The sequence below is a fragment of the Aethalodelphis obliquidens genome, unplaced genomic scaffold (genome assembly GCF_003676395.1).
Source record: "Aethalodelphis obliquidens isolate GAN/ISIS:26980383/991018 unplaced genomic scaffold, ASM367639v1 scaffold6, whole genome shotgun sequence".
NCBI lineage: Eukaryota > Metazoa > Chordata > Mammalia > Artiodactyla > Delphinidae > Aethalodelphis > Aethalodelphis obliquidens.
Window position 1 is genome coordinate 50,465,702 of NW_020837950.1, and position 27,367 is coordinate 50,493,068.

The window sequence follows — 27,367 nt, forward strand, 5'->3', positions numbered from 1 at the left end:
CACGGGCTCTAGACACGCAGGCTTCAGTAGTTGTGGCTCGTGGGCTCAGTAGTTGTGGCTCACGGACTCTAGAGAACAGGCTCAGTAGTTGCGGTGCACGGGCTCAGTTGCTCCGTGGCATGCGGGATCCTCCTGAATCAGGGCTCAAACCCGTGTCCCCTGCATTGGCAGGCGGATTCTTAACCACTGTGCCACCAGGGAAGCCCGACCTCTGTCTTCTTGATTGCTACAATCTAATACATGAGACGTGCTTGATAATTATGGACTGAAGGATCAATTAACTGCCTTGGGACAGGCACCATAAACATTTAGTAACAAGCATAGGCAGATTTTGATATATGTTTAAAAATTAACATAACATGAACTGTGTAGATATTTTACTTCTCAAACATCCACAAAAAAATCATTCACAGTTGCCAGTGATGTTCTTCATGGTGGTCCCAGAAGCTAGGTCTTGCCATTTACTCACACCATCACTTTAGAACTTAAAAATTTTTTTCCTCATATTATCATTTAACTGCTTCATTTGCAAAGAATTTTGCTTTTCAACTGTATTTTAGATGTTAAGCAATAGGAAAGCAGTTTCCATTACCTATTCCCCATATATAACTCAACAAAGAAAAAATCTCAGAGTAGGTGTTCAGTTCATTTGCTCAAATGGTTTCTTTATGCTCAGCAAAGTGGATGAGCAAACTGATCAATTATTCAGTTCCACTGTTGAAAGTCAAAGCCTTTTGTGCGACCTCTCTTCGTTCTGTAGGTTCAACTAGACCAATTTTATTCTTTATTGCAATACACATGTTTTTGCCATTCAAATTTCTGCATGCAAAACTGGCGAAGTAAAACTCTCACGGGACTTCCCTGGTGGCGCAGTGGTTAAGAATCCACCTGCCAATGCAGGGGACAGGGGTTCGATCCCTGGTCCGGGAAGATCCCACATGCTGTGGAGCAACTAAGCCCGTGCGCCACAGCTACTGAGCCCTGCGCCACAACTACTGAAGCCTGCGTGCTCTAGGGCCCATGTGCTGCAACTACTGAGCCCACGTGCTGCAACTACTGAAGCCTGTGTGCCTAGATCCCGTGCTCCACAACGAAGAGTAGCTCCCACTCGCCACAACTAGAGAAAGCCCACGTGCAGCAACGAAGACCCAACGCAACAAAAAAAAAAAAAAAAAACTTTCACAGAAATAGGCAGATTGATAAGATTTGGAAAGAGTTTCCTTTGACTTTAACACACTGAACATGGATAAACACTTATTTTGGTAGACAAAGACACTAGTTATTTTAGTTGTACTTTCCCAGGAAGTTATACTGATAGGAGTAAACTATCAAATAAAATTACCTGGATGCTAAGATGTTATAATACTTGCTGTTCCAAATGTTTTTATTATTAACTATTCAATTTACATTACTTCAGTTTTTCCAGTAGGTATCTTATAATTGATGGCATTTGTATACGTCAATCTAGGCAGACTTTTTAAAAAAAATTAATTAATTAATTTATTTTTGGCTGCACTGGGTCTTTGTTGCTGCGCAAGGGCTTTCTCTAGTTGTGGTGCGCGGGGGCTACTCTTCGTTGTGGTGTGTGGGCTTCTCATTGTGGTGTCTTCTCTTGTTGCAGAGCACAGGCTACAGGCATGTGGGCTTCAGTAGTTTTGGTGCGTGGGCTCAGTAGTTGTGGCTCGCGGGCTCTAGAGCTCAGGCTCAGTAGTTGTGGCTCATGGGCTTAGTTGCTCTGCGGCATGTGGGATCTTCCCGGACCAGAGTTTGAACCCATGTCCCCTGCACTGGCAGGTGGATTCTTAACCACTGCACCACCAGGGAAGTCCCTAGGCAGACTTTTTTTAAAACTGCATTCCTTCTATTTTATGCTGTTTTAGGGCTATCCAGGCACCCATATTTCTTCATTTATGTCTCTTCTTAGCATGTTTTCCCTTGTAACTGTTTAATCACAACTTTAATAACAGGATGTTTGCATTTCCTATTTTATATTCTGAAAATTTTTGTTTAGACTTTTCCTACTCTGACTTTCCTTATATGGTCTGAATAACAGCTAACATAATATCTAAGTTTTATTGATCACCTTCTATATTCCAGGCACTTGCTTGACAGATTATTTCTAATCCTCAAAGCAACCTGGCAAGACAGATATTATTATCCTTTCTTTATAGCTGAGGAAGCTGAGATGCAAGGTGTTTTATTTAGGTCGTGCTGAAGGTGACACAGCACATTAGTTTCAGATTTGAAATCCAAAGCTGGGATTGTCTCTGCAGTTAAATTGTGTGCGTGTGTGTGTGTGTGTGTGTGTGTGTGTGTGTGTATGAGACAGAAAGAGAGAGAGAGACAGGATCCTGCAATGATTATGAAAAAAAAGGATACATTTGCATACACTTTCATACTTTGCTCCATTGTTACGGTTTTAATTCTAAAGGTCAGAAAGTTACAAAGCAATTATATCCCTATCTGATTGTTCCCCACATATCTGAAACTGTTACACAAAGTAATTTACTGTTTTTAGTATCTAGCATTATAGACATATTGAAACTTTGAAAATATTCTCAGTTAAAACTGCTTTAGGCAGTGTATATGATAACAGTGCCAGTGTAGTGAAAATGCATGTAACTAGCTCTCACACAGGTAAAGGGGATGCAAGTGGTTTCTGTACATGGAATATATGATGAGGTGAGGCAGATTTACTTTTAAGTAGACATCAGCAAAATGGACAGGAGATTCCCTGAGGTTATGAACCAGACTTAGAAAGGGCAGTAAATTCTGATGACATCATGTTACGTAGAAGGGTATAAGCACTCAGATTCTCCGTCTCTGAGTAAAAATTACAAATTCATAATCAAGCTAAAAACACATACTAAAAAAAAAAAAAAAAATCACACTACTGACCTTATCCTGAAGTTCATATTTTTATAGAAGATATGAAGATAACTTTGGTTCTCATTAGATCTGGTTATTCCAACCTACCTGCCTTTTCTCTACTAAAAATCTGCTCTGCTCACTGCTTCTACATATCCTTCCCTGAGAAGAACACCATGGAATTATCAGTTAGACTGATTATCCCCTCTCAAGTCATGTGCCTTTTCCAGATAACGAGGCAATCTCTAGACCTTAATAGCTGAAACATTAAAAATGCCCAGTGCTCATGGTAGAAGGATTATTTTGTTAATAAGAAACATTCCCAGGTTACTGGTTTTCTTTCTATCCCCCCTGCTTGCTTTCTGCTGTTCTGACCTCACTGTTTAATGGAGAATGCTACGAAAGATGTTTTTGTTTTTCTTTTTAAATTCTTCTGCTTCCTACTATCTGGATGTGTTGGGTTAAATTTTCTTCTGCTTATTAATTTTGGCGTGTACATGTCTTTAAACAAAATCCTTTTCCAAATCTGCATTATACAAGCTGGTGACTTTCAGTTTTTTTTGTCTCTCAATGTCATTTAAGCTTAATACAATCCACGGACACTGATGAGGAATTTTAATAGGTTACGGATGTGTATTCTCAGTGCTTCAATCAGCAAATCCATATGGAGAAACTCTGAGACACACACCATCCTTACAGAGACTCGACTCTACCTGTACACCATGTAAGCTAGGGAGTCCTTCAGCTCCTTGGAAACGCCTTTCCTTTCTGCGTGCACTGATCCGTAATGAATGCTCTCCCCACAGAACTCCTGTAGCACTTGATAGTCTGATTCATGCTCAGACTTTTCTACCAAAGTACTCTGATTACAGAGGCACATAAATGCCAACCTCTGGGGGTGGAAGTGGGTAAAAGGGACCTGTGGTTCATGTGTGGATCCGGGGTAATAATGCCACGAGAGTTGCTTTAAGCACAGACTACCTCTGATTTATCCTAAACCCCTATGCATTCTTCACCATATTACACCACCTTTATTTCAATAAATGTATACTATTTGTATTTTCCAATGAAATAGTCTCAAAAGCAAAACTGACCCCAGGAGAAGGTGACAAGTTTACTCTGTAGCTCTGGGTATCTTCAAACAGATAACTGCACACTCTTGCATACAATACCTTATATTGTTACTTACTGTTATAAGAATATCCTGTCAGGGAATCTGGATAGCCAACTCAATGAAAGAAACTATATTTTTAAACTCTTATTAATAGGTTGGTCTCATATAATGTATTCACTCATAGTATGACATTTTTAGTATGAAATTAAAGTTATCAGACATTTCTGTAGGGCACACACAAAAAATTCAGTTTTTTATTGTTATACTTGGATTAGGGGTTCAAAATATACTTATTTTATGATGATTTTGATTCATAAAGTATGAAAGTATTATAACAATTTACATTTAATTTAATTTAATTTTATTTTATTTTATTTTATGAGCTACCTGCAAGTAGTTTTTCCATGACGAAACCTCAGTAAGTTATTTGTGTGGAGAATTTGACACCTGACAAGATCATATTTGCAACTGATTGATGGGAAAAGGAAAATCCATGACTTATGTCACCATTTCTAGATGTCAGAATGTCTGACAGCCTTGTGTAATCAAAACAGTAAAGTGCTTTCTTGTAAATTAAAGAATTAAAATTGTGAGGAATTACCTGAATATTTGGGAAGCATTCCTGAAAGGTTTAAATACTATTCTGAGTTAAGAAGAGAAATGTAACCACATGGTGATTAGGAAAAATATGTCAGATGATGATGAAGTCTGCACCTCTGCTCTGACCCTGTGAAGTGATAAAAACCGTTCTGGCTATTTCACTGGAAAGGCTAAAAGATGAAAAAATGGAAGTGAGGAATATGAAATTATAGAACTCTTATTTATTTCCCCAGCTGTGGGGGTAATTACTTACGTATCAGAGTTCCTTTAATCTCAGCATCTCACCCACAAACAATTTCTAACACTTCTTCTTGGAAGGTCTCACTTTCTTACACAGCCATGAAACTATTTAGGGCTTCCCTCTCTCATGGTTAGATTATTATCCTAACTTTAGCTCCTCCTGTTCTTACCTGTCATGGAAATAAAAGCTTCTGGTATAATCTTTTTTGGCCAACACTTAAAAAAATTATTTCACTCTCATCTTCAGAACACACAGATAGTTGCTCCTTGTTGCCTATCGAACCCAAATTGCTCTGGTAGTTCTCAAAGCTTCCTGACTGGCTTGTATGTGTTCCTCGAGGTTATGTCCCATTACATGCCGACTTGTCCCCAGGAAACAAGCGTGCCACTGTTACTGTTCCTTGTGCACACACATCCCTCTGCTTTTGCTTATCCATTCGTGAGGTTTTAATGACAGTAGCTACGGTACTACGCTAGGTTCTAGGTTACAAACACGAATGAATAAACACAGTCTCACTCCTTAAGGATTGCATGAGCTGGTGGATGACAAGCACAAGTGTCTGCAATACCATAAGGTAAGTGCAATAATAGAGTGATAAATAAGGTATAGAGTGGAAAAGAGAGGAAAAAATTTGAAGACAAATTTTTGATGTCATTTTGTTCACATAACCAGATGCTATTATGGTTTGTAAATTACACGAAGGCAAAGACCTTTCTTTTTATTATGTAGGTACTTCAGAAGCATAGGTTGCAAAAACTCACACTGAATACCCCATCAGATTCTTCAGAGGTCACAAGGTATTCCTGATATTTCATTCTACACAGACAGTCGATGGTAGAAGTAGATTTATTTTTCTAAATGTAAAACTATCATCTTGGTGTGGTTGGGACTACACTGGCTTAGAAATAAGGCAACTTGAGCTTTAGTCCTGACTTGTCCCTAATAAGCCACGTGACTTAGAACAAGACATTTCACCTCCTTAAGTGTCTAAAATGAGTAAGTTGGGCTAGATGTCCCTAACTTCTCCTGCTCTTACAATCTGTAATTCTCTGCATCAGCATTCCTTCAATAGACACAAACTAATAGAATCTACAATGTGTATGTCACTAGACCCTGTGATATGTTTATGTCACAGACGTTCAAATCTCATCGTTTCTAAGCTGGAGTTGGATGATTTCACGGCTACAATCAACTAAGGTACTAACTCCCTAAGGTCAGCACACTGTGGCTTTACTTCCCTACTTCTTTAATCCTGGAGACACTGGCCTGGAAAGAGAGAAACTCAAGCTCTTTTTTTTTTGAAACTGCAGCTCTTTGACCATAGTCTTGGTCACACAGGCAAGCAGGAAACCACATCACGCTTGGCATGTTTATTGATAGTGAGACTCTGGAGTGACTGACTGAAGATTGAGACTGAGCTAACGTGACAGCTTGAGAGCTTAAAAGCATTGATTAGTGAATGTGCAAGAATCTGACCTTCCAACTGCCTCCATGTTGTGGTTTTGGTTTCTATAATAAGAGGTTAAAAATAAAAAAGAGGAAACCTTATTCTTTTATGCTTTGTAGTGATTATTCTACCCAAACAAAAAGGGACATGAATTAACAGAAACCCATGAGTATAATTTTAAGAATCTTACACACCAGGGACTATACTGAGGAGGATATACTCAAGGGATAGAGTTCCGTGTGTGTCCTCAGCACATATTCTCATAGTAAACAACTCCGAAAGACTCCACTTCCAGTGAAGGGCGCACATATATTCTGCATTGTACTTACCATGCTGTCCATTGACAGATATTCATATTGCACTTTTTAATTAGGTGACAAAGCAGTTTTCACATATATGGTAGTTGGTGCTAATGAAAATTTACATAAGGAACCAAAGGGAATTAAATAGATGTTAAGATTATCATTTTGCATGTTTTCTTTTTATTTGTGGTAATAAAAAAGTGTGAATTGAAAATCTAAGGAAAGATAACTTTTTAAAAGTGAAATGCACTAAATAAAAAGGTATGTTTATAAATACAATAAAGTACCTGCGACATTTAATTTAGAGAATGTATAGCAATGGCAGTGACATAATATTAATCGATCCTAACTCTGTAGGGTTGTGATGAATGGACTATAAAACATTTAATTAGGGCTTCCCTGGTGGCGCAGTGGTTAAGAGTCCGCCTGCCGGTGCAGAAGACATGGGTTCGTGCCCCGGTCCGGGAAGATCCCACATGCCGCGGAGCGGCTGGGCCCGTGAGCCGTGGCCGCTGAGCCTGCGCGTCCGGAGCCTGTGCTCCGCAATGGGAGAGGCCACAACAGTGAGAGGCCCGCGTACCGCAAAAAAAAACCCCCAAACAAAAAACATTTAATTAGTGTTGGTTATGCTGAAATGTTTTTTGTAAAATTAAATTCATGTTGTATAAAGGACATGATGATAACGCCTTTAGCTGTTTTACTTGATGTTATAAATACAAATATGAGAAGAGGAGAAAACCACCAGGGAAAGGAACTCAAAAGTATTATGCACTTTATCTTTACCTGATCATTTGCAGTTTTCTAACACCCTTTATGACTGGCAAAGTTTATCAGATTTGTTTCAGTAAGTCTACTGTTCTCAAAATCTCATGTATGTGAATAATTCCCTGTTCAACTTAACCACTATTTTGCTTTCTATTCCTTGTTTTCTTTCTTAAATATATTTGAGAATATATGGCACTTTTGTTAATGGGAAATGTTTGCAACTTTATTTTTCAGTCAAAAGAAACCATATAGGGCTTCCCTGGTGGCGCAGCGGTTAAGAATCCGCCTGCCAATGCGGGGGACACGGGTTCGAGCCCTGGTCTGGGAAGATCCCACATGCCGTGGAGCAACTAAGCCCGTGCACCACAGCTACTGAGCACACGTGTCACAACTACTGAAGCCCACGTGCCTAGAGCCCGTGCTCCGCAACAAGAGAAGCCTCCAAATTGAGAAGCCCACGCACCACAACAAAGACACAACACAGCCAAAAAGAAAGAAAAAAAAAGAATAAATAAAATGAATAAATTTAAAAAGAGAAACCATATAAAGGATATAATTCATGTGATAAAACAGGAGTCTTTTAGTAAACATTTACTCTTGAGTGTTACTTAACTACTCTTATAATAAGCTGTTTTGATAATAGACATATATATGACAACAATAACAAAAATCTGTGAACTCTCTGAAGCCTCTTTTGATTAATTGTATCACTTATTAAGAACTCCCTAGGAATTTACCTCTATGATGCTATTCAAAATTAAAAGTCACACTCACAAATGTTTTGTTTATGTATATGTTCTCATGTCTTCCAAAGTGACGTAGTTCTCAAGGAATAATTCTACTTTCTCATTCTAATTTTCATTTATACCTCCAATCAACTAGCACAGTATTTCATATTTAACAAGCATTCGATCATCGTATTTAAAATCATCATAATGAGAACCTACTGTACAGCACAGGGAACTCTACTCAATGCTCTGTGGTGACCTAAATGGGAAGGAAATCTAAAAAAGAGTGGATATGTGTGTATGTATGACTGATTCACTTTGCTGTACAGCAAGAAACTAACACAACATTGTAAAGCAACTATACTCCAATAAAAATTAATAAAAAATAAAGTAAAATAAAATAAAATAATCATATTAACCAAACCTTATTGGAGCTGGCATGTCTTTGATTATATTCATTCCCTAACAAAATGAACAGTGTCACTGATACCAAAAGTATCAATAAAAACAATTCTTTATTTATAAAAACTCACACAATATTAAGAAATACAAATTCTTCATAAAAAAAAGCATTTTTTTTTTATGAAGGAAAAGAAAGAGTAGAACTTGGGGCCATTGACTCATTTTTTAGATCATCTGTCTGCCATATTTGTTAAGTTGCTTACTTTTTATTGTTACTGTAACCATGAATTATAGATATCTTGTAAATAAACGTGTGAAAAAAGAACTGATTTACTGTCAATGATTTATCAATTTTATAAGTATGTGAGCACTTCTGAGTAACTACCACTTATGGGAGACAAAGCTTTGCCTTTATGAAATTCAACATCTACGTGGTGTGACTATATACACTACAAGAACTATGTCTTTATCTATTTATTCGTCTACTTAATATATACACCAAACATATAGCTGGTCAAGCTGCTGAATAAATCATCAAAATAAAGTATGACTTACTGTAGCAGTTTTAAAACACATTTTGAAATATATAGCAGTGAATAAGAATAACAAGGAAATGTTCTGCTGACTTTGAGAGAAAATATTGCATTTTGTTTTTCTTTGCATTCTCAAGAGCAACTAGCCTTGCCTTATACATAGGAGATGCTCAATAAACATACGGTGGATGAATTCCTGACCATATAGACACAGAGGGGCATGTAACATGAATTATGGAATAGAAACACAGGAAAGGGAGATAGGATGGTAAAAAGTCTGTTTTGCAGTGATTTCTCACTAATGAGGATGCTAGCCCTCTACTGACTACTTAGCAGGAGACCATATGATCTGCTCTCTGCAGCTAGCTTATTGATTGTGTGGGTCAATGTAATCTGATGCATAAAGAACCGAGAAAGTGGAAGGTGGCATTTTCCTAGATAAATGGTAAGAAGCAGCTCATTTACATTTCCATGCACCGAGGCTCAGTAGCTCCCACATAAAGTTGAATTATTCATAAAAGCAATCGTAAAACTGACAATTCCTTCTTTATTAATAGATATGATCCTAGCAAAAGATTAGATTAAAAAAAATGCACAAAGACATCTTAAAGATAGAATCTGTATGAGCATGAAGTAAAAATTGCTTTTCCCTTTTTTATTTAGACTATCTGTGTTGTACACACACCCATCAGGATCTAGTTCTATGCTCTTAGATTATTGTGGTCCTTTGTTTCTATCTTCCTAGATACCCAATGCCTAACCATTTTACTGCTAGTTAGTGCCCACGCTAAATGCAAGCCAAAGTGATTAGCTCTGAGAAAAAAACAACAATAAAACAACATCCTCAACGCAAAACTTCCAAACTGACTGACCAACTAACAAAATCCCAGAAAAACAAATCCAAAATAGGAACACTTAATCCATAAAACAAATAAAAAATATTATTGAAGAGAATGAAACTATTGGATAAAAAAGAAGTTTGCATTAAATGACAGTTTTAGTATCTCCAGCAGAGTTCCTAACACAAACTCGGCACTCACAAATTGCTAGTTTCTTTTCTTTCAGCCCAGGTGAGAACGTGCAGTGTTACCTGCCAGAGAGGGTCTTTCTGCTCAGGGAAGAGCTCAAAGTACTTGTGGGCTAGTTGCACTGGAGGCAGAGTTTGCAATTTCAGGTTGGTCCAGCTCTGCGCGAAGTTGGCCAAGTTCACAAAGGTGTACAGCCCGAGGCGGTCATTCCCATAGTTTGACAAATGGGTCATGAAAATGCTGATCTGAAAAATAAATAAAAATGACCATAAATATCATATGCATATGCTCAAAAGTGGCATAGAAGCCCTAGGAAGTACCTCACCTAAACGCGAATTTCATGAGAAGTACATTATCATTTCAGGTGGGGTGTTATGGATGGAATTGTGTACATCGCACCCACATTCATATGTTGAAACTGTATGTCCCAATGTGACTGTATTCAAAGATAGGTTCTTTAAGGAGGTACTTAAGCTTAAATGAAGTCATAAGGGTGGGACCCTAATCTGATAGGTCTGATGCCCTTATAAAAAGACACCACAGTGCGTTCCCTCCCTCTCTCTTTCTCTCTCTCCCTCTCTCTCTGTCTCTTTCTTTCTCTATCCCTCCCCCCTGCAATGCACAGAGAAGAGGCCAATTGGGAACACAGCCAGAGGGCGGCTGTCTTTAAGTCAGGAAGAGAAGTCTCACCAGAAACTGAATTTTCTGGCACCTCGATCACGGACTTCTAGCCTCCAGAACTGTGAGAAAATAAATGTCCGTTGTTTAAACCACCCGGTCTGTGGTGTCTTATTATGGCAGCTTGCAAAGACTAATACAGGTAGAAAGCCACACATTTGGTTTCTATTTCAAAGTCACTCTTAAGCTCACTCTTAAAATAAAAATTGAAATTGGGATTGGCATCCCCTCACTGCCCATTAAAAGTATGGTATTACTTTACATATCAGTTTTTTCCCCCATTGTGGAATCAAAACTATCAAATCCAAAAATCCAATAACTCCCAACCTAGAGAAGAACCAGAATTAGACCAGTTCTAAAATTTAAAAAACTGTTCCAGACCTTTTTTGGTATAGATATGTATACAGGTTGAAATGAAATCAAACTCAAGAAAACTTGTTTGCTTTTTTTGTGTGTGTATGGTCTAATGACTCATGAGTATGAAACGTACAGTGTGGGGAATACAGTCAATAAATATTTAATATTTTTGTGTGGTGATAGATGGTAACTAGACTTATCATGGTGGTCATTTTTAAATGTATAGAAATAATGAATCAATATATTGTGAACCAGGAACTAATATAGTGTGGTAGGCCAATTATACCTCAAAAACAAACAAACAAACAAATATACAAACTCATAGAAAAAGAGATCAGATCTGTGGCTACCAGAGCCGGTGGCAGGTAGTGGGTACTGGGGGAGGGGGAATTGGATGAAGGTAGTCCAAAGGTACAACCTTCCAGTTCCAAGCTAAATAACTATGAGGGATGTGATGCACAATATGATAAAGATAACGAACACTGCTCTATGTTATATATGAAAGTTGGTAAGAGAGGAAATCCTAAGTTCTCATCATAAGGAGAAAATATTTCTTTGCTAATTTCGTTTTTTCTTTTTCTTTCTTTTTTTTTTTTTTGTGGTACGCGGGCCTCTCACTGTGGTGGCCTCTCCCGTTGCGGAGCACAGGCTCTGGAAGCGCAGGCTTAATGGCCACGGCTCACGGGCCCAGCCGCTCCGCGGCATGTGGGATCTTCCCGGACCGGGGCACAAACCCGTGTCCCCTGCACCGGCAGGCGGACTCTCAACCACTGCGCCACCACGGAAGCCCTCTAATTTCTTTAATTCTGTATCTATATAAAATGATGGATGGTCACTAAACTTATTGTGGTCATCATTTCATAACGTATGTTAAGTCAAATCACACCTTAAACTTATACACTGCTGTATGTCAATTATATCTCAATAAAACTAGAAGAAAAAAATAATAGAGCATTAGTTTGCATAAGAATTAAAAAAACAACATTCTGATAAGGTAGTGTAAGTCAAAGGTATCAGGTTCATGGAATGCCCTTTACTAGAATGCTGAAAAGGATCCTCTGAGGAAAGCCCATTAAGATGATTAAAGATACTCCTCACCAAGGTTGAAGGTGGGGAAGAGAGTGGGAGAACTTGGCCTATTCCCTGTAAATATCACCTAAAAAGTATATAGAGCTTACTATGTGCTAGGCATAAATCTAAGCCCTTTACTTGTATGGAATGATTAAGTCCTCACAACAGTCTTATAAGGTAGGTACAGTTATTGTCCCCTTCTACAGATGAAGAAACTGAGGCACAGTGAAATAATTTGTTCAAGTCTCACATCTAGTCAATGGCAGAGCAGAATTTAAAAGCTAGGCAAATCTGACACATGATATATCTGAAACCTTCACCCAAATAGTTTTATGTATAGAGTTTGACATCCATCATTGTTTTCCATTTGCCGTTTTGAAAATAAAAGACAAAGAGTATCTATTTATAGAAGAAAGTGGAAAATTTATGTAAGTATTATCTTGGCAACTTAAAGTCTTTTTTTAAAAAATCAGAATGACAGAACATAAATTATTTTTGGAATCTTACATGAAAACTTTTCAGACAACGATTTATAATATTTGAAAAGAATTTTACTGACAGACTGCAAATTTATCTTTGGAGGCAGTATCACTCCTATCATATTTCCAGTCCATTTCCACCCCCCCCCCCCCCAGGGTATATTCAAAGCTTTTTATTCTGAAGGTCAAAAAAAGAGAAGAGCTATTTTAAAGAATATTCTTTACATAGCTTGCTTGGATAGAAATTTAAATTAAAGCCCTCAAATGTTAGTTGATAAAATGATCTTAAGATTCATGTGGAATCACTTGAACAGACTCAGGGTAACTACGTCACTGATTTTTACATTGGCCAAACTCTCCCTCACTCTTAAGCTCTTTTTCTTTTTTTCAAATAGGAAGTGCCCTCTTGGCAGGACTTTAATTATAGAGTTTTTAGAACATAACATAGTATCAGTACTTGATGACCATATAATTGCAATCATTGTCATGAGAACTTCTTTGTAATCACCACAAAATAATATGCATTTGATCCCAATAAGTATGCATTTATCTCATGTTGCTACTGTAATTAAGAAATAAGACAGTATAAGCAGTGTTCTCCATGATAATTATAGTTTCTTGGGACTGAAAAACCCGGCTAGCGCTTGAATGCCTGAAGAAATACAATAACGTCCTAGAAATCTGCCACCTGCCCTCTAGCACTGTTATTTTAAGACGGAATTTTAAGGCACCTGTAAGTGTCTAAAATCTGCCAAAATTGTAAATAAAAATACTACTTGAAGAATACTGTAAAAATTATTTTTATATCATGGGCAGATGTATACCATTTTGTTAGGGTACTGCCATAATGCTTCTAAATGATTTTGTGGCCCACTAATTCTAAGTCATTTATCCAGAATCTCTTTAGGAGAACAAGCCTTGCTTTCTGAAGGAAGTGTAACATTGATGCAGGGCAAACGGAAAATCCACCTTTGGAAGAACAACATCTGGAGATGTTGCATGGTTCTAAGCTGAGGCATGCTTCTGCATTTAAATGTTCCTTTGCCAAGAAAAAAGATGAGCACCCTGGCCACAACAGTTGAAATCACTGTGTACAGGGTAGCATGTGTACATGCTTTACTGGTTAGAAATATATTCGTGCTGGTACATTGTCAATTGACTGCACTTTCAGAAGAAAGATTCTGCAAGCACAGCTTAACTGTGCATATCTGACTTGCTAAAAGCAGCTATTGTGCAGACAGAACATTTTAGTTTTAGTATTTCTGGCCACATGGCTTGTTTATAAAAAGGAAAAGCAAAACCTGTTCAGAGAGTGTAGGAAGAATAAGACAAATTAAGAATGTATGAGGTTTGAAGCATAAATAAGGGAAGTGGAAAGAAATGCAGTATGAAATATTTGCAAATAATTTCTCACAGACATAGCATATTGCTATTATTTTTTATATGACAGTGTATGTTCCTCCACTTATTCTGTGCTATTATATATTTATTTATTTTGATTGTTATTTCCTTAAGGATACAGTAAGACTATTCTGGCTCAGTACTCCCCAAAGCATCATCTAGAAAAGGTATGACTGTGCTACATTGGTGCAAATGGTTTGCAGATGCAAACCCACTGTACCTTGAAATATTGCAGCTCAGAGATCTGCATGGATTCAGACAAGCAGCAGTTTACCTCTCACATGATAAACATGGGCAATGACACCGTGTTCGATGGATGAGTTTAAGAATAAGATATAAAATGCTAATGTCAGCAGGCCACCTGCAGCAGGCCTTCCAGAGGGGTCACCGAGGTCGGGCTTCTATCACCAAGCTGGCCTCTGGGCTGCCCCCCACCTTGTCATTGACGCTGCTACACATGCCCCTTCCTCAACTCTCAACACTCTCAACTCCATTATAACCGAACAAGAAACAAATCTACATTCTACCTTTTACCTGTTGTAAAAATTAAAAACCAATCTTGAAGGCACTCTCATAGTCTAATTATTCATTAAAAATATATAACAGCATTTCTCAATGTCAGATGCAATACGCATGCACTAAATTTAGGAAGATCATTTACCTGTGGAATAAATCCATTTAATGATGTGTCTAGAGTCCAAGGAAAAAGGAGGTTTTAAATAAAGTGATGTATAAATCTTGATAATAGGGAATTGCATAAAAATAATGGAACTCTAAGGATAATCTTTAAATGTGGGTAAAAGCACTGCCTGTTGTAGAGACAAACAGGATAGTATCAATATTATGTAAATGTGGGCAAGTGGCTGTTCTTCTGAGTCTTTAGCTGCAAGTCATACAATTGTTTTGTATAGCATTTTACTTTGCCTCTCTTACTAAGTAGAAAGGATAAAGGAAAAAGGGAAAAATAAAATAAAAAACAAAGGCTTTATTTTATCCAGAAAATGAAGCATCAACGCTCTCTAAGTTGAGCTAAAATATTTTCAGACTGCCAATACCAGAATAATTTTCTGGCTTTTCCTACTTGTATGGCAAGCACAATGTCATTGTAAATTGTATGGATATTAATATCCATAACCAGAATATCAAGTATAGTATCTTAAATTAGAATTTAAAATCTTTTTAGAGCATGTATTCTTATTTAAAGTACACATTAAATATTTGGATATCAGTTCTGTGTCTTATAGTGCCTCTAAAAATGATATCATTTACAGAGTTGTTGGATACATAGCTCATAGGAAAAACACATTATTATAACAAATACAGAAACAATAGCTCTGCAGAGAAAGAAGAGATGTACTCTGTTTTAAGGCAGCTTGCCCTGTGCTCATGACACAGCACGGAACTTTTCAAGACAAACATTAAATATTAGCAGTTAGTTTCCATTTTTGCCTCTGTGGCCCTGTCAGTGTACTGCTTTTCAGAAAGAGTCCATTGTGTCTAAAAATATGTCCATTAGTTTGTTAAATTATTGATTAGGCTTTTAGTTCTCATAAAATGTGAAGATAGATAGAAAAAAGGGGAAGGCATCTTTGATGGCTCATCTTATGTGCTTTGGAATCTACTCATATTTTTCCTATAAAAGGCAATTTTATGTCTTCATTTTTTCTGAATATGGGCTGGAACCAGACAAAAGATACTAAGAGTCGGATCATGCTTAACATTACCAATTTGTATGCCGCCGGTACATTTCCAGATTTAAACACCAATGACGTAATTGTTGTGAAATAATTAGAGGCCCCCCAGCACTACTTTTTGGTCCTGGGCAACTAATAAGTTGGTATATGCATACATCTATGTCCTCAGATGCCAAAAGTAAGGAATATTTGCCCAAACCTAATATAATTATATTACTCTGCCACTCAATCTAAAACCCATCATTAGACTGGAATTCACTATTGAGATATACAAGTTTATTTTTATAAAATGTATCATATATTGAATGATTGGTCAATGACTGATCTTTTTTAAACACATGATGTTGTTGAATCTAAATGTGAATTTATTTAATAACTTTGCCATGGGATTTTATGTTCATTTTTGTTATATTGATTAGGTACTAAGAACTCATCCTAATTTTTAAAGAAAAGGAAATTAAGATCAAAGGGTTTAAGTGATCTTTCTGAGACTACAGAGGAAATCCTAGCAAATCAGTGCTCAAAGTTGGGCATGCAGGTTCAGAACCAGTGCTCAAAGTTGGGCATGCGAGTTCAGAACCAGTGCTCAAAGTTGGGCATGCGGGTTCAGAACCCGTGCTCTCTCACAGCCAGTGTTCTGCCAGAGACTTTGGCCGCAAGTTCATCTAACTTCTATTTTCTGCTTTTCCTCCTTCTATTATTTTAATTACCTGGTAGATTTTATTTGTAACAATATTAGGTTAAAACTAATATTTCTTTGTGTACTTTTCCTAGAATTGATCCAACATAAAATTTCACTTATGTATTAAAATTTTTTAGAAGTATAAGAAATAAAAGTCAATATTTCAATATTTATATTTCTACATACATACGTTTCAACTGATTATTGACTCTGAACATTTCAAGATAATTCACACTGAAGAGAGAAATGGTTATTTCATTTGCAAAGATTAGCATATTTCTTTTTTTTTTTTTTTTTTGCAGTACGCGGGCCTCTCACTGCTGTGGCCTCTCCCGTTGCGGAGCCAGGCTCAGTGGCCATGGCCCACAGGCCCAGCCGCTCCGCGGCATGTGGGATCTTCCCGAACCTGGGCACAAACCCGTGTCCCCTGCATCAGCAGGCGGACTCTCAACCACTGTGCCACCAGGGAAGCCCTAGCATATTTCTTAATATAAATGTGTTATAGAAATTAAAAGTAACTCCAACCTTCCAATCTTAAAGAAACATGTTTGATTTTAACAGACCCTTCAAGATATATCCCTCTAAGAACTACTCTTAGAAGGAGAAAGAAAAAGAGGAGAAGAAGAAGGGAATAAAGAATGGAAAGAAAGAAGGAAAGAAGGAAGGGAGGGAAGCATGGAGGGAGGGAAGAAGGCAGGTGGGCAGGAAGGAAGAGAACAAAAAGAAGAAAGAGAAGCAAAGAATAGCTCCAAAATCAAACATATCTCACCATCTGTAGGGCACATGGACAGGAAAAAAGTAGGAATGATTTAGTTCATGGCTTTAACTCTCTACTGAGTAAACTGAACTCTACTGAATCTATTGATTCAACCACTCAGGAAACTTAAGTGAAACCACTAAGCAGAGGGAGCTCTCTTGCTCCACGTGACTTTCAATGTGGTTTCATGTAAGATGTGCATCACCACAGGCATTTATAATTAATTACTATTCTTAGTTGATGTTTTAATACCCCACACCCTTGACTATTAAAAGGAAGACTTTTCTTGGGTGTGTAAAAAAACACAAACAAAAAAACCCCAAACTAAACCTTTTCTCATAAACCAAACTAAACCTTTGTTTTTAATTTGGAGCAGGTTTAATGAAGAAAATAATGCTAATCAAACAGTTTAAAAAACAAAAGAGTTAGTAATTAAAATATTATCCTGGGAGTCTCTATTGCATGAGTCAGAAAATATAGAGAAAGGACTTTGGGTTGCTGTTATAATTCACATTGGTTTGGGTTGCACACAGTGGGACAGTAGCAATGTGAAATTTGGAACCAGAATGTCTGGGTTTGAGGACTGTCTCTGTCTTACCATATCAATTAATTCTCTGAATCTCTGACTTTCCTACTGTAAATGGAAACAATACCTTATTTTACAGTTCTATGTGATGCTCCAATGAGTTGGGGAATTCCAAAATATTTTGTAAAATGAAAAACATTGTATAAAATTTATCATCATTATGCACATTCAATTAAGGTAACTATGGAGTAGTTAACATATCAAATATAATTTTAAATCAGTTGATATATATCTCAGCGACAATAATATCTTTTGGAAGCAAAGTCGGTGTTTCTTTGTTCCGCTGAAGTAACTGCATATGTGGTGCTTATGATAATTACTGTGATTTTTAGTCAAAACAGAAAATGTTGGGTATATTTACACCAGAGTAAAAATCACTAAGTTTGATACCTAATATATGAAGCTCTTTTGTAGTCTTCATGTAATTTCTTAATAAATGCAAGTTTTATCCCCCAGAATCACCTCTGACAGCTGCAGTTAAAAATCAGTATAGGAGGAGATTGTTAAATAGAATCCTTTGTTTCATTTCAAAAAGTGCCATGAGGAGATTTTAGAGACAGGACTCAAGGGTGGTAGTGCCATGAGCTGCTGTCTGCTTTGCTTTACCCCATGCACCCCAAATCAAAGAGCGACTCCAGCCCTCTCCCCTGCCCTTAAAGGCGCTCACCGCTTGCCATATTATGCATTTGTTTGGTTACACTCCCATGTTAGAATGTAAGCTCCCTGTGTCTAGACACTCTACTGCTGCTATATCCTCAGGGTTTGTAAGAAGTTTGGCAATACTAGGCGCACAACAAATATTTATTGAATAAACAAATGAATCCTTGGTACCATACCCTTCTTTTGCTAGTAGAAAATGTGAAATAACTTAATTGCTTTCCAATTATTCCCATATTCTAAAGATGTGAGGGGAAAACCAAAACATTCTATCCTCAATCCCTGAAAACAGCTGGCATTTAACAGGATACAATGAACTGCTAAATTACATTTTTTTTATTTGTGTTTTCCATTTCCATTATCAGACTAAATGCAACAGAAGTTCCATCCTGCATCTGATTATTTACCAGTGTCCCAGTTTTTCAGTCATAATATTTGGTTAGTGAATTATTAACAAATCAGGACTGTTTTGATTCAAGACCAACTAGAGTGTAAACACTGATCCTCCTGAATAAAGAAGTTGGGCAGTGATTTCGTCAAAGCAGCCGGAAATAGGGCAGCTGTTCTAACGGAGAACAGAAGGCTCCTGCTCTATTTCAGTGAGTAGGAGCTTAACTCTCCATTTTTCTTGTACATTAATACAGGCCTAAGTCATTAAAAGGCAACACATGCTCACAACCACATTGTTATTGCATATATTTGTGTTTTGTCCTGCTTTAATAGTCAAGTCAGAACTGAGGTTTTAGATGTGACAGTAACTGCCTTTTAGAATGCCCTGATTTTGGACAAAGATCTACCATTTTACACAAAGACAAACTACCAAAGCTGCTTTCCATCTGAGCTACTTAGCACTACTCTCTTTTCAAGAAAAGAAATCTCCTTTCCAACCATGTTGCAGTGATGCCACATAAAAGTCATTGAAGTGCAAATTCATAACCCCGCGAATAATCACGGGCAGTTCAGCCCCTGGGTAGAGAAAACATGTCCATTAGTGATTGGTGTAAACTGCAGTAACAGCCTCAGAGTTCAACAGTTTTCAGGGGGAAAAAAAGTAATTTTTATTTATTCAAACAATCAACCAATTGACAAATATTTATTAAATGCCTACTAAGTGCCAGTCTATTAGGAACTGGAGATATAATTGTGAATAAATTATGAATAGTTTTTGCCTAAAGGAGTCTAGGATTGTGTTGATATAGAAAAGAACATAGCAGATTATAATACAATGTGAAGTGGAAATTCCCTGCTCTACGACATCACACAGATGCAGGCAGTTGGGCATTGATCTAAGACTTGCGGAAGCCTTCTTGAAAAAAAAAAAAAAGAACCTTGGAGCTAAGATCTGAAAAGTGATGAGTTAGGGACACTTCAGGTGAGAGGATAGGTTGGAGTAGAAGTGGGTGACATGAGGCTGAGGTCATGTGTTAGAAGAAGGAACTGTGTATGTGAAAGGCAGTTGGTGAAAGTTTACATTCCAGAAACTAAAAATGCAATGTAGTCCATGCAAGGGGGTAAGGTAGCAAGAGAAAAGAAAAGACCAGTCATATCAATCTTTTAAATTCTTGAAGGGCTTGGGCTTTAATCCTAAGAACAATGGAGAAACACTGACAGATTTTGCGTAGGGGTGAGAGATAGTCAGATATGCATTTTAGGAAATATATCCTGAGTGCCTTATGAAAGGGTGAAGATTGAAAAAGGGTGAAGATTGGCGGTCAGGAGTCATTTAGGAGGTTTTTCTAGGCATATGATTGGGAGATAATGATGACCTGGCCAGTGGCCATGGGAAAGGAGAGAAATTAAATAGATTTGAGTGATATTAAGCTAATCAATCTCCAGCAGTGATGTCAGCAATGTGGCGGAATAAGATGCCCCTTATTTGTGTCTTTCCTTCAAACAATAACAGTCTGGCATACATCCATGGACCAAAGTGCCTTTGAGAGAGCTGTGGGATCCAGCATCACATGCCAAGGAACCTAGAAGGAGTCTATCCCTCGTGTGTGTGTGTGTGTGTGTGTGTGTGTGTGTGTGTCTGTTGGTGGGGGGACAGTAATAGGCATACAGACCTCAGTCCCAGCTGTGGTCCCTGCAGTGGCCTATGAACTGAGTCTGGCCCCTCTTGGATTCGGTCCAGGGGTCCCTGGAGAACACTGTCTTAGACAATCACCCGTTGATGAGAGACCCCTTGTGGAAGTCCAGATTCCAGTGGAGAATTTCCAGCACATCACCGTTAGAGAGAAAAAAAAATATGAGTTTGGATGCATTGGAGAGGGTAAGAGGAAGAGTTTGAGTTTACCTCACATCATCTTTCCCCCAAGACAGCATAGTTCAGGGCCAAGAGACATTTTCTCAGCCCCTGATTTCTCCTGAGGGGGAAAGTGAACGCTTGTGAAGGAGCACCCAGCTTCCTCAGCTATGCAGGGTGCTGCCAAAGAGGGCTACGCGTCTCTCACTCCATCCAGCACGCTGAGTCATGAGCTGTATGGCTGGGAGGTGGGAAGAGGCTGGGAGAGCAGCAGATAAGACTCTCAGAGGGATTCAAAGGTTGTGGATCCTACTAACTGCTTCTCAGACTCCATCAGGAAGCCCATCCAGGAGCCTCTGGGCATGCCTGTCTGCAGATTCCCCCAAATGGCCTACAGGAAACCCCAGAGCCCTGCACACCTCACCCACACACACTTCTACCCTGTGGCCGGCTCTCAGTGCACGCTCCAAGGGCAGCAAGAGCCTCGGCAGACAACTAATGAACGTGCGCAGGGAACCAGGCAGACTTGGTGGCCTATTAAGAGACTACAAATTTCAGCTTTAGCTCCACCCCTGGGAAAGCAAAAGGGAGACTGTCAGAAGCCATGCTGGTACGTTACAGGATCAAGAGAAGGCATACAATTAAGAGCTCTCTCAAAAGAGAGAAGTGTGGAGAAAGTGTATTTAAGAAGGACTGAGAAAACCTCAGAATCTCTAGCAGGGCTGAAGGAAGGTATTTCTCTCCCAAAGTCAGTTACTGAAGACTGGAGGAGGTGATTACTACTTCAAGTGTGAAGGTGGAGATGCAAGACTTCAAAGAACATGAAAAATCAAGGAAACACCAAAGGATCACAGTAATCTTCCAGTAACTGACCCCAAAGACATGGAGGTCATGGGATATTATTCAGCCATGAGAAAGGAGGAAATCCTGCAATTTAAAACAATGGATGGACTTCATGGGCATTCTGCTAAGTGAAATAAGGTAAACAGAGAAAGACAAATACTATATGATATCACTTATATGTGGAATCTAAAAAAGTCAAACTCATAGTCACAGAGAGTAAAATGGTGGTTACCAGGGGCTCTGAGGTGAGAGAAATGGGGAGATGTTGGTCAAAGGATACAAACTTCCAGCTATAAGAGGAATAAGTTCTGAGGATCTAATGGACAGCATAGTGATTATAGCTAACAATAGCGTATCATATACTCTATTATATACTCAAAAGTTGCCAAGAGAGCAAATCGTAATTGTTCTCACCGCACACACACATGCACTCACACGCGCGCGCACACACACACACACACACAATGATAATTATATGAGGTGATGGAGATGTTAACTAACCTTACAGTGGTAATCATTTTGTGATGTATGTGTATCAAATCACCTTGTTGTACATCTTAAACTTACACAATATGTCAATTATATCTCTATAAAGATGGAAAAAATAATGAATCTCTAATGATCTGTGTCTGATCATATGTGAAAAGTGAAAAAAAGAAGCGATCAAAGATGACACTCAATTTTCTGGCTTAGGTAACTGGAACAATTTTACCAAAATAGGAAACAGTAGAGGAATGAATAGAAGAAAAGATTGAGAAACAAAAGCTCTAAAACAGTGGCTGTAGAGAACCAGACAGAAAGTTCAAAAGGGAAGCACAGGCTCTTGCTATGGCTGCTCTGAGGGGTCTGTTGATACCACATACATTTACAGAGACTCCAAACTGTATGATATTCTCCAGTATTTTGTCAGTTAGAAGCCAGCTATAGATCTGAAGGGGGCAGACGGTTGAACTCTTCCAGAATTGGGGATTTGCCAAAGTAATGGAATGGAAGAGAAGTGGGACAAGGGGTTTCTTAGTAATGACTGGCAGACAGAGATTGAAATTATCTCAAAGTATTTTCTGTAAATTAACAATATTTTCAATCTTTTAAAGTTATTTTTATACTTTAAACTACTCAGTTTATAGATACACAATGTCATAAGGAATGGGAAGGAAGAATTCTGAATACTCTGGTACAGGTACCTGCACTGCATATGAAACAGTACAGTGTTATTTGAAAATAATCACAAGTTAGTTAAAAATGTATATTGCAAACTCTAGGGCCACCACTAAAAATCTTTTTAAAAGAAGAATAATAGACATGCTAAAAGAGGAAATAAAATGGAGTCATTTAAAATGTTCAATTAGGGCTTCCCTGGTGGCGCAGTGGTTGAGAGTCCTCCTGCCGATGCAGGAGATGCGGGTTCGTGCCCCGGTCCAGGAAGATCCCACATGCCTTGGAGCGGCTGGGCCCGTGAGCCATGGCCGCTGAGCCTGCGCGTCCGGAGCCTGTGCTCCGCAACGGGAGAGGCCACAACAGTGAGAGGCCCGCGTACCGCAAAAAAAAAAAAAAAAAAGTTCAATTAAAACCAGCAAAGACCAAAAAAGAAAGGGGGGCAAGAGCAAATGCAACAAATAGAAAACAGTTATAACATGGTAGATACTAATCCAACTATCAATAATCCCATTAATTGTAAATGTTCTAAATCCAACAATTAGAGATGATAAGAATGGATTAAAAAAACAAGACTCTATATGTTGTCTACAAGAAACCCACTTTAAATATGACTCAACCAGGTTAAAAGTAGAAGGATGGAGAAAACTATGTCATGCTGACATAAAACAAAGAAAGCTAGAGTACCTATTTTTATTTTAGAAAAGTTGGCTCCAGAACAAGAAGGATTTCATGAATAAAGAGTACATACATTGCCAAGAACAGACACCAGACTTTGCACACTCACACATATACTCTTCACACACACACATGTGCAGGTACACTCATGCACATATGCGCTCAGACATATTCACTTGCACATCCATATGTAGACTTGTGTGCACACCTACACAAACTCCAAGCTACTGGGGAGACAAGCAGACACAGTCAACATTGGGAGAAGGAAAAATCTTTGGGTTTAAAATCACAACTTTCAACTTAAAACATTTATAATGTTCTTATAACTAAAAGTGGCCAGAGAGTTATGGATTCTGGTTAAGATAGTCTTATTGAATCCCCTACCCTGCAGGAAGCAAGGTTCAATGTAGCACATGTAGAGTTCTTATATAATAATCTTATTATACAATCATATGTTTTCCAATAATAGTTCTTTAATAGCTCACAGTGATATGGTACCTTTAAAATTATTTTATCTAAACACTTTAACATAGGTAATGCTTATATCTACGTTAAAATTTGCTTTAACATGGGTTAAATCAATATCCATGTATAATATTGATTTGAATTAACTTTTTCTTTTTTTTTTTTGCGGTACGCGGGCCTCTCACTGTTGTGGCCTCTCCCGTTACGGAGCACAGGCTCCGGACACACACGCAGGCTCAGTGGCCATGGCTCACGGGCCCAGCCGCTCCGCGGCATGTGGGATCTTCCCGGACCGGGGCACGAACCCGTGTCCCCTGCATCGGCAGGCGGACTCTCAACCACTGCGCCACCAGAGAATCCCTGAATTAACTTTTAAGAGGTATTGTTTCTCATTTAAAAGTATCTGTGGTTTGGTTTTTTTTTTCTTTGTTGCCTTTTAGTAAAGAAGTCATGTAAAGGATATGAATGGTGTTCCACCTAACGCTAAACGAAGAATATTAGAATAACTCCTCTATTGAAACATCATGATTGACAAATAATATCAAAATACATATTTAAAATAGGGGTACTGAAATTTTGATTAAAGTGACCCAGGCGGCTAAAATGACCCTACTGTGTGACAGTCACCTCAGTGACTTGTGACCTTTATGGTTTTGCAATGGTCAGATATGAAGAAAAAATTATCTTTTCATTTCACCATTTTTTAAACTTCTGTCTACCATTTTCCTATTTTCTGCTTTATATTGTATGCTGATATAATTATGGGTTTTGCTGGCCTCAGTCTTTTTATTGAACTAGCAAAATGTCCTATAATTTCCAAACTGTCAAAATCTGATCTGCATGCCAGAAGGCTATATTTTTAAATACATGAATAGCCTTGTGAACAAAAACATTCCTGTCAATTGTGCATTCCTCAGTACCAAAACAGCTCCATCCTTGGTTATCTGTCACAGCAGTTCTTTGAGATTTGAGTGGTTAACATGTATCATCTCCTGACAGTCTACCATTACAGATCACAATCTGCTATTACAGATTAAAAAGTATAGTCCATTCACTGCTGTTGGATCTCCTGGAGCACTTGGATCTGGTAACTCAACAAGCAGCTGCAGTAACACAAAAGGATTGCTGAAACAGAGATTTTGGACTGACAGAGCACTAATTTTAATAATGACAAATTGTCTCAGAATTCAACACTTTTCATATGCATGACCCTTTTGCTCCTGAAACAAAGTAATTTATGTGCCTGAAAATTGTTCCTGTGCTTTAATTTGGTACTTGTATTGATATACAATACAAGTGTGTTTTTACTTCAGCACATCTGACATAAGAGTTAAATGTTGTCTTTGTAATATTTCTTCTATGAAAGGACAAAGAGGCAACATGTGAATGAAATGTTTTCTCTCTTCTGTGTTCCCATAGCATTTTGAATATGGCTTTATATGCTTGTTTATTATATTTTAATTAATTAATTATTTTTTCCACCGGATTGTGAGCATATCTGGAGCAGGGAAAAATTTTATACATTTCTTTATCTTGGACTCTGCGTAGTTCCTGGCATAAGACAGAACAGGAACCACACGCTCATATGAATGTAGGGGCCAGCAGTTAAAGTATAATACAATAGTTTGGATTTATAAATTTAAGAAAGCAAAACAAAAACAAGATGCACACGATAGAAAGCTCAAATTCACATCCAAGACAATCAGGGGTGGTGGTGTCAGTATTGACCTAGCAAGCCCATGCTTTTCTCTCTACTCTCCAGTAGACGGCCATGCTTCTTTTCAAGGTTTCGTATAAACTTTGCTAATACATTTCCATTTTGAAGTAATGGTGAACAATCTTCCTCCCAAACAAAACACATCTGTGAATTGAATTTAGGTCATGTGTTGACAGTCTTTTAAACTTTGAAGAAGGTACTCAACAAATATATAAATGGCTAAAAGCAGGGCATCAAAAGTTATATATTTCATAGACCACTCATTTGAAGCATGGTTTCATTAACCAGTTGTTAGTATTTTAAAATTTATCATTTATTAAAACATACATTTATATTAATTAATAAAACTAATAACTATTCTACAGAAAATGAGTTTAAAGTCATAAAAATACTTTAAAAAAATAAAATGCAAACAAAAAAATAAATAAAATGCAGTACAATTTCTTTTTTGGCTATACAAATTTATAAATCAAGAGCATAAAGAGACAGTTTTCAAATTGAATGAGTGCTTGCAAATTTGAAAAGTTGATTTTCCTTTAATTTAAATATTTTAAGCCACCATATAGTGATCAAACAATCTTTCACTTATCTCCTCATGAATTTCTAAATTTCAGTAATGGGATCTGTGAGGCACACTAAGCAACTGTGTAATATTTTTACAAGTAAAATGAAATTTCCATTGACTTTTCTAAAAAGTGAACCCCAAATATTTTTTCCTTTAAACATCCATATTGAAATTTAGAAAGTCATGAAGAGAGAAGTGAAAGACTGCTTGATCAATATATGGGTACTTAAAATATTCAAATTAAAGAAAAAACAACCTTTTAAATTCTTCAAGTACTCATGCAATTTGAAAATCTCTTTGTGCTCTTAATAAAATTATTATTAAATATAATACTAATATTTTCATGATATCACCATTTAATAGGGAAAAACAGATGTAAAAAGAAAGTATTGAACAATTTCAGCATTTGTCCTAGTTTTATGGAGTTATACTTACCTGGAACCATTGACAATTATTATGTAGAAACAAAATATAATCCAGTGGGGGCTTCCCTGGTGGCACAGTGGTTGAGAGTCCGCCTGCTGATGCAGGGGACACGGGTTCGTGCCCCATTCTGGGAAGATCCCACATGCCGCGGAGCGGCTAGGTCCATGAGCCATGGCTGCGAAGCCTGCGCGTCCGGAGCCTGTGCTCCGCAACGGGAGAGGCCACAACAGTGAGAGGCCCGCGTACCGCAAAAAAAAAAAAAAAAATTTTATATATATATATATATATATATATATATATATATATATATATATATTCCAGTGAAAATGTCAACAGAGAAAGGTAAAAATTATGAAAACAAGCAATGCAAACATGTTATAAGGCTGTTGGATGAACACAACAGATAGCATTTGCTTTGAAAACAGAGAGGAGGTCTTCAGTGTATTGGAACAGTCCAGGAAGAATTCACAAAATAAAAGGAACTTCAATTATACTTTGAATATAAGTATATTTTGACTATCTCTAGAAGAAAGTGTTTGGTATTATTTCACTTTGGATAGGAAGGAAAGTATGAAAATGGGACCTGTAAGGCACACTGGAGAATGGCAAGTTTTATGAGCTGATGATGTTCCCTTAAAATTTAGTCATTGAAGCACTAACCCCCAATATGTCAGAATGTGACTATTTGGAGATATAAACTTTAAAGAAGTGATTACGCTAAAATGTGGCCTTTAGTATGGGCCCTGATCCAATCTAGCTGGTGACATTATAAAAAGAAGAAAGTGATACCAAGGATGTATGAGCACAGAGAAAAGACCATGTGAGGAAATGGCAAGAAAGTGGCCGTCTGAGAGCCAAGGAGAGAGGCCTCAGGATCATGGACTTC

The 27,367-nt window shown here is 37.7% G+C and overlaps 1 protein-coding gene across 2 annotated transcripts in view; it reads right to left on the reverse strand.

Annotated features, from left to right (window-relative positions):
• The window catches only part of LOC113619042 (bifunctional heparan sulfate N-deacetylase/N-sulfotransferase 4), a 289,667-nt gene that overhangs the window by 46,105 nt on the left and 216,195 nt on the right, over positions 1 to 27,367 (reverse strand). For both annotated transcript variants that reach the window (XM_027103592.1, XM_027103593.1), the window contains one exon: positions 10,091 to 10,273. In XM_027103592.1, coding sequence (XP_026959393.1) covers positions 10,091 to 10,273 — 183 coding nt within the window. The remainder of the gene's footprint in view (positions 1 to 10,090; positions 10,274 to 27,367) is intronic.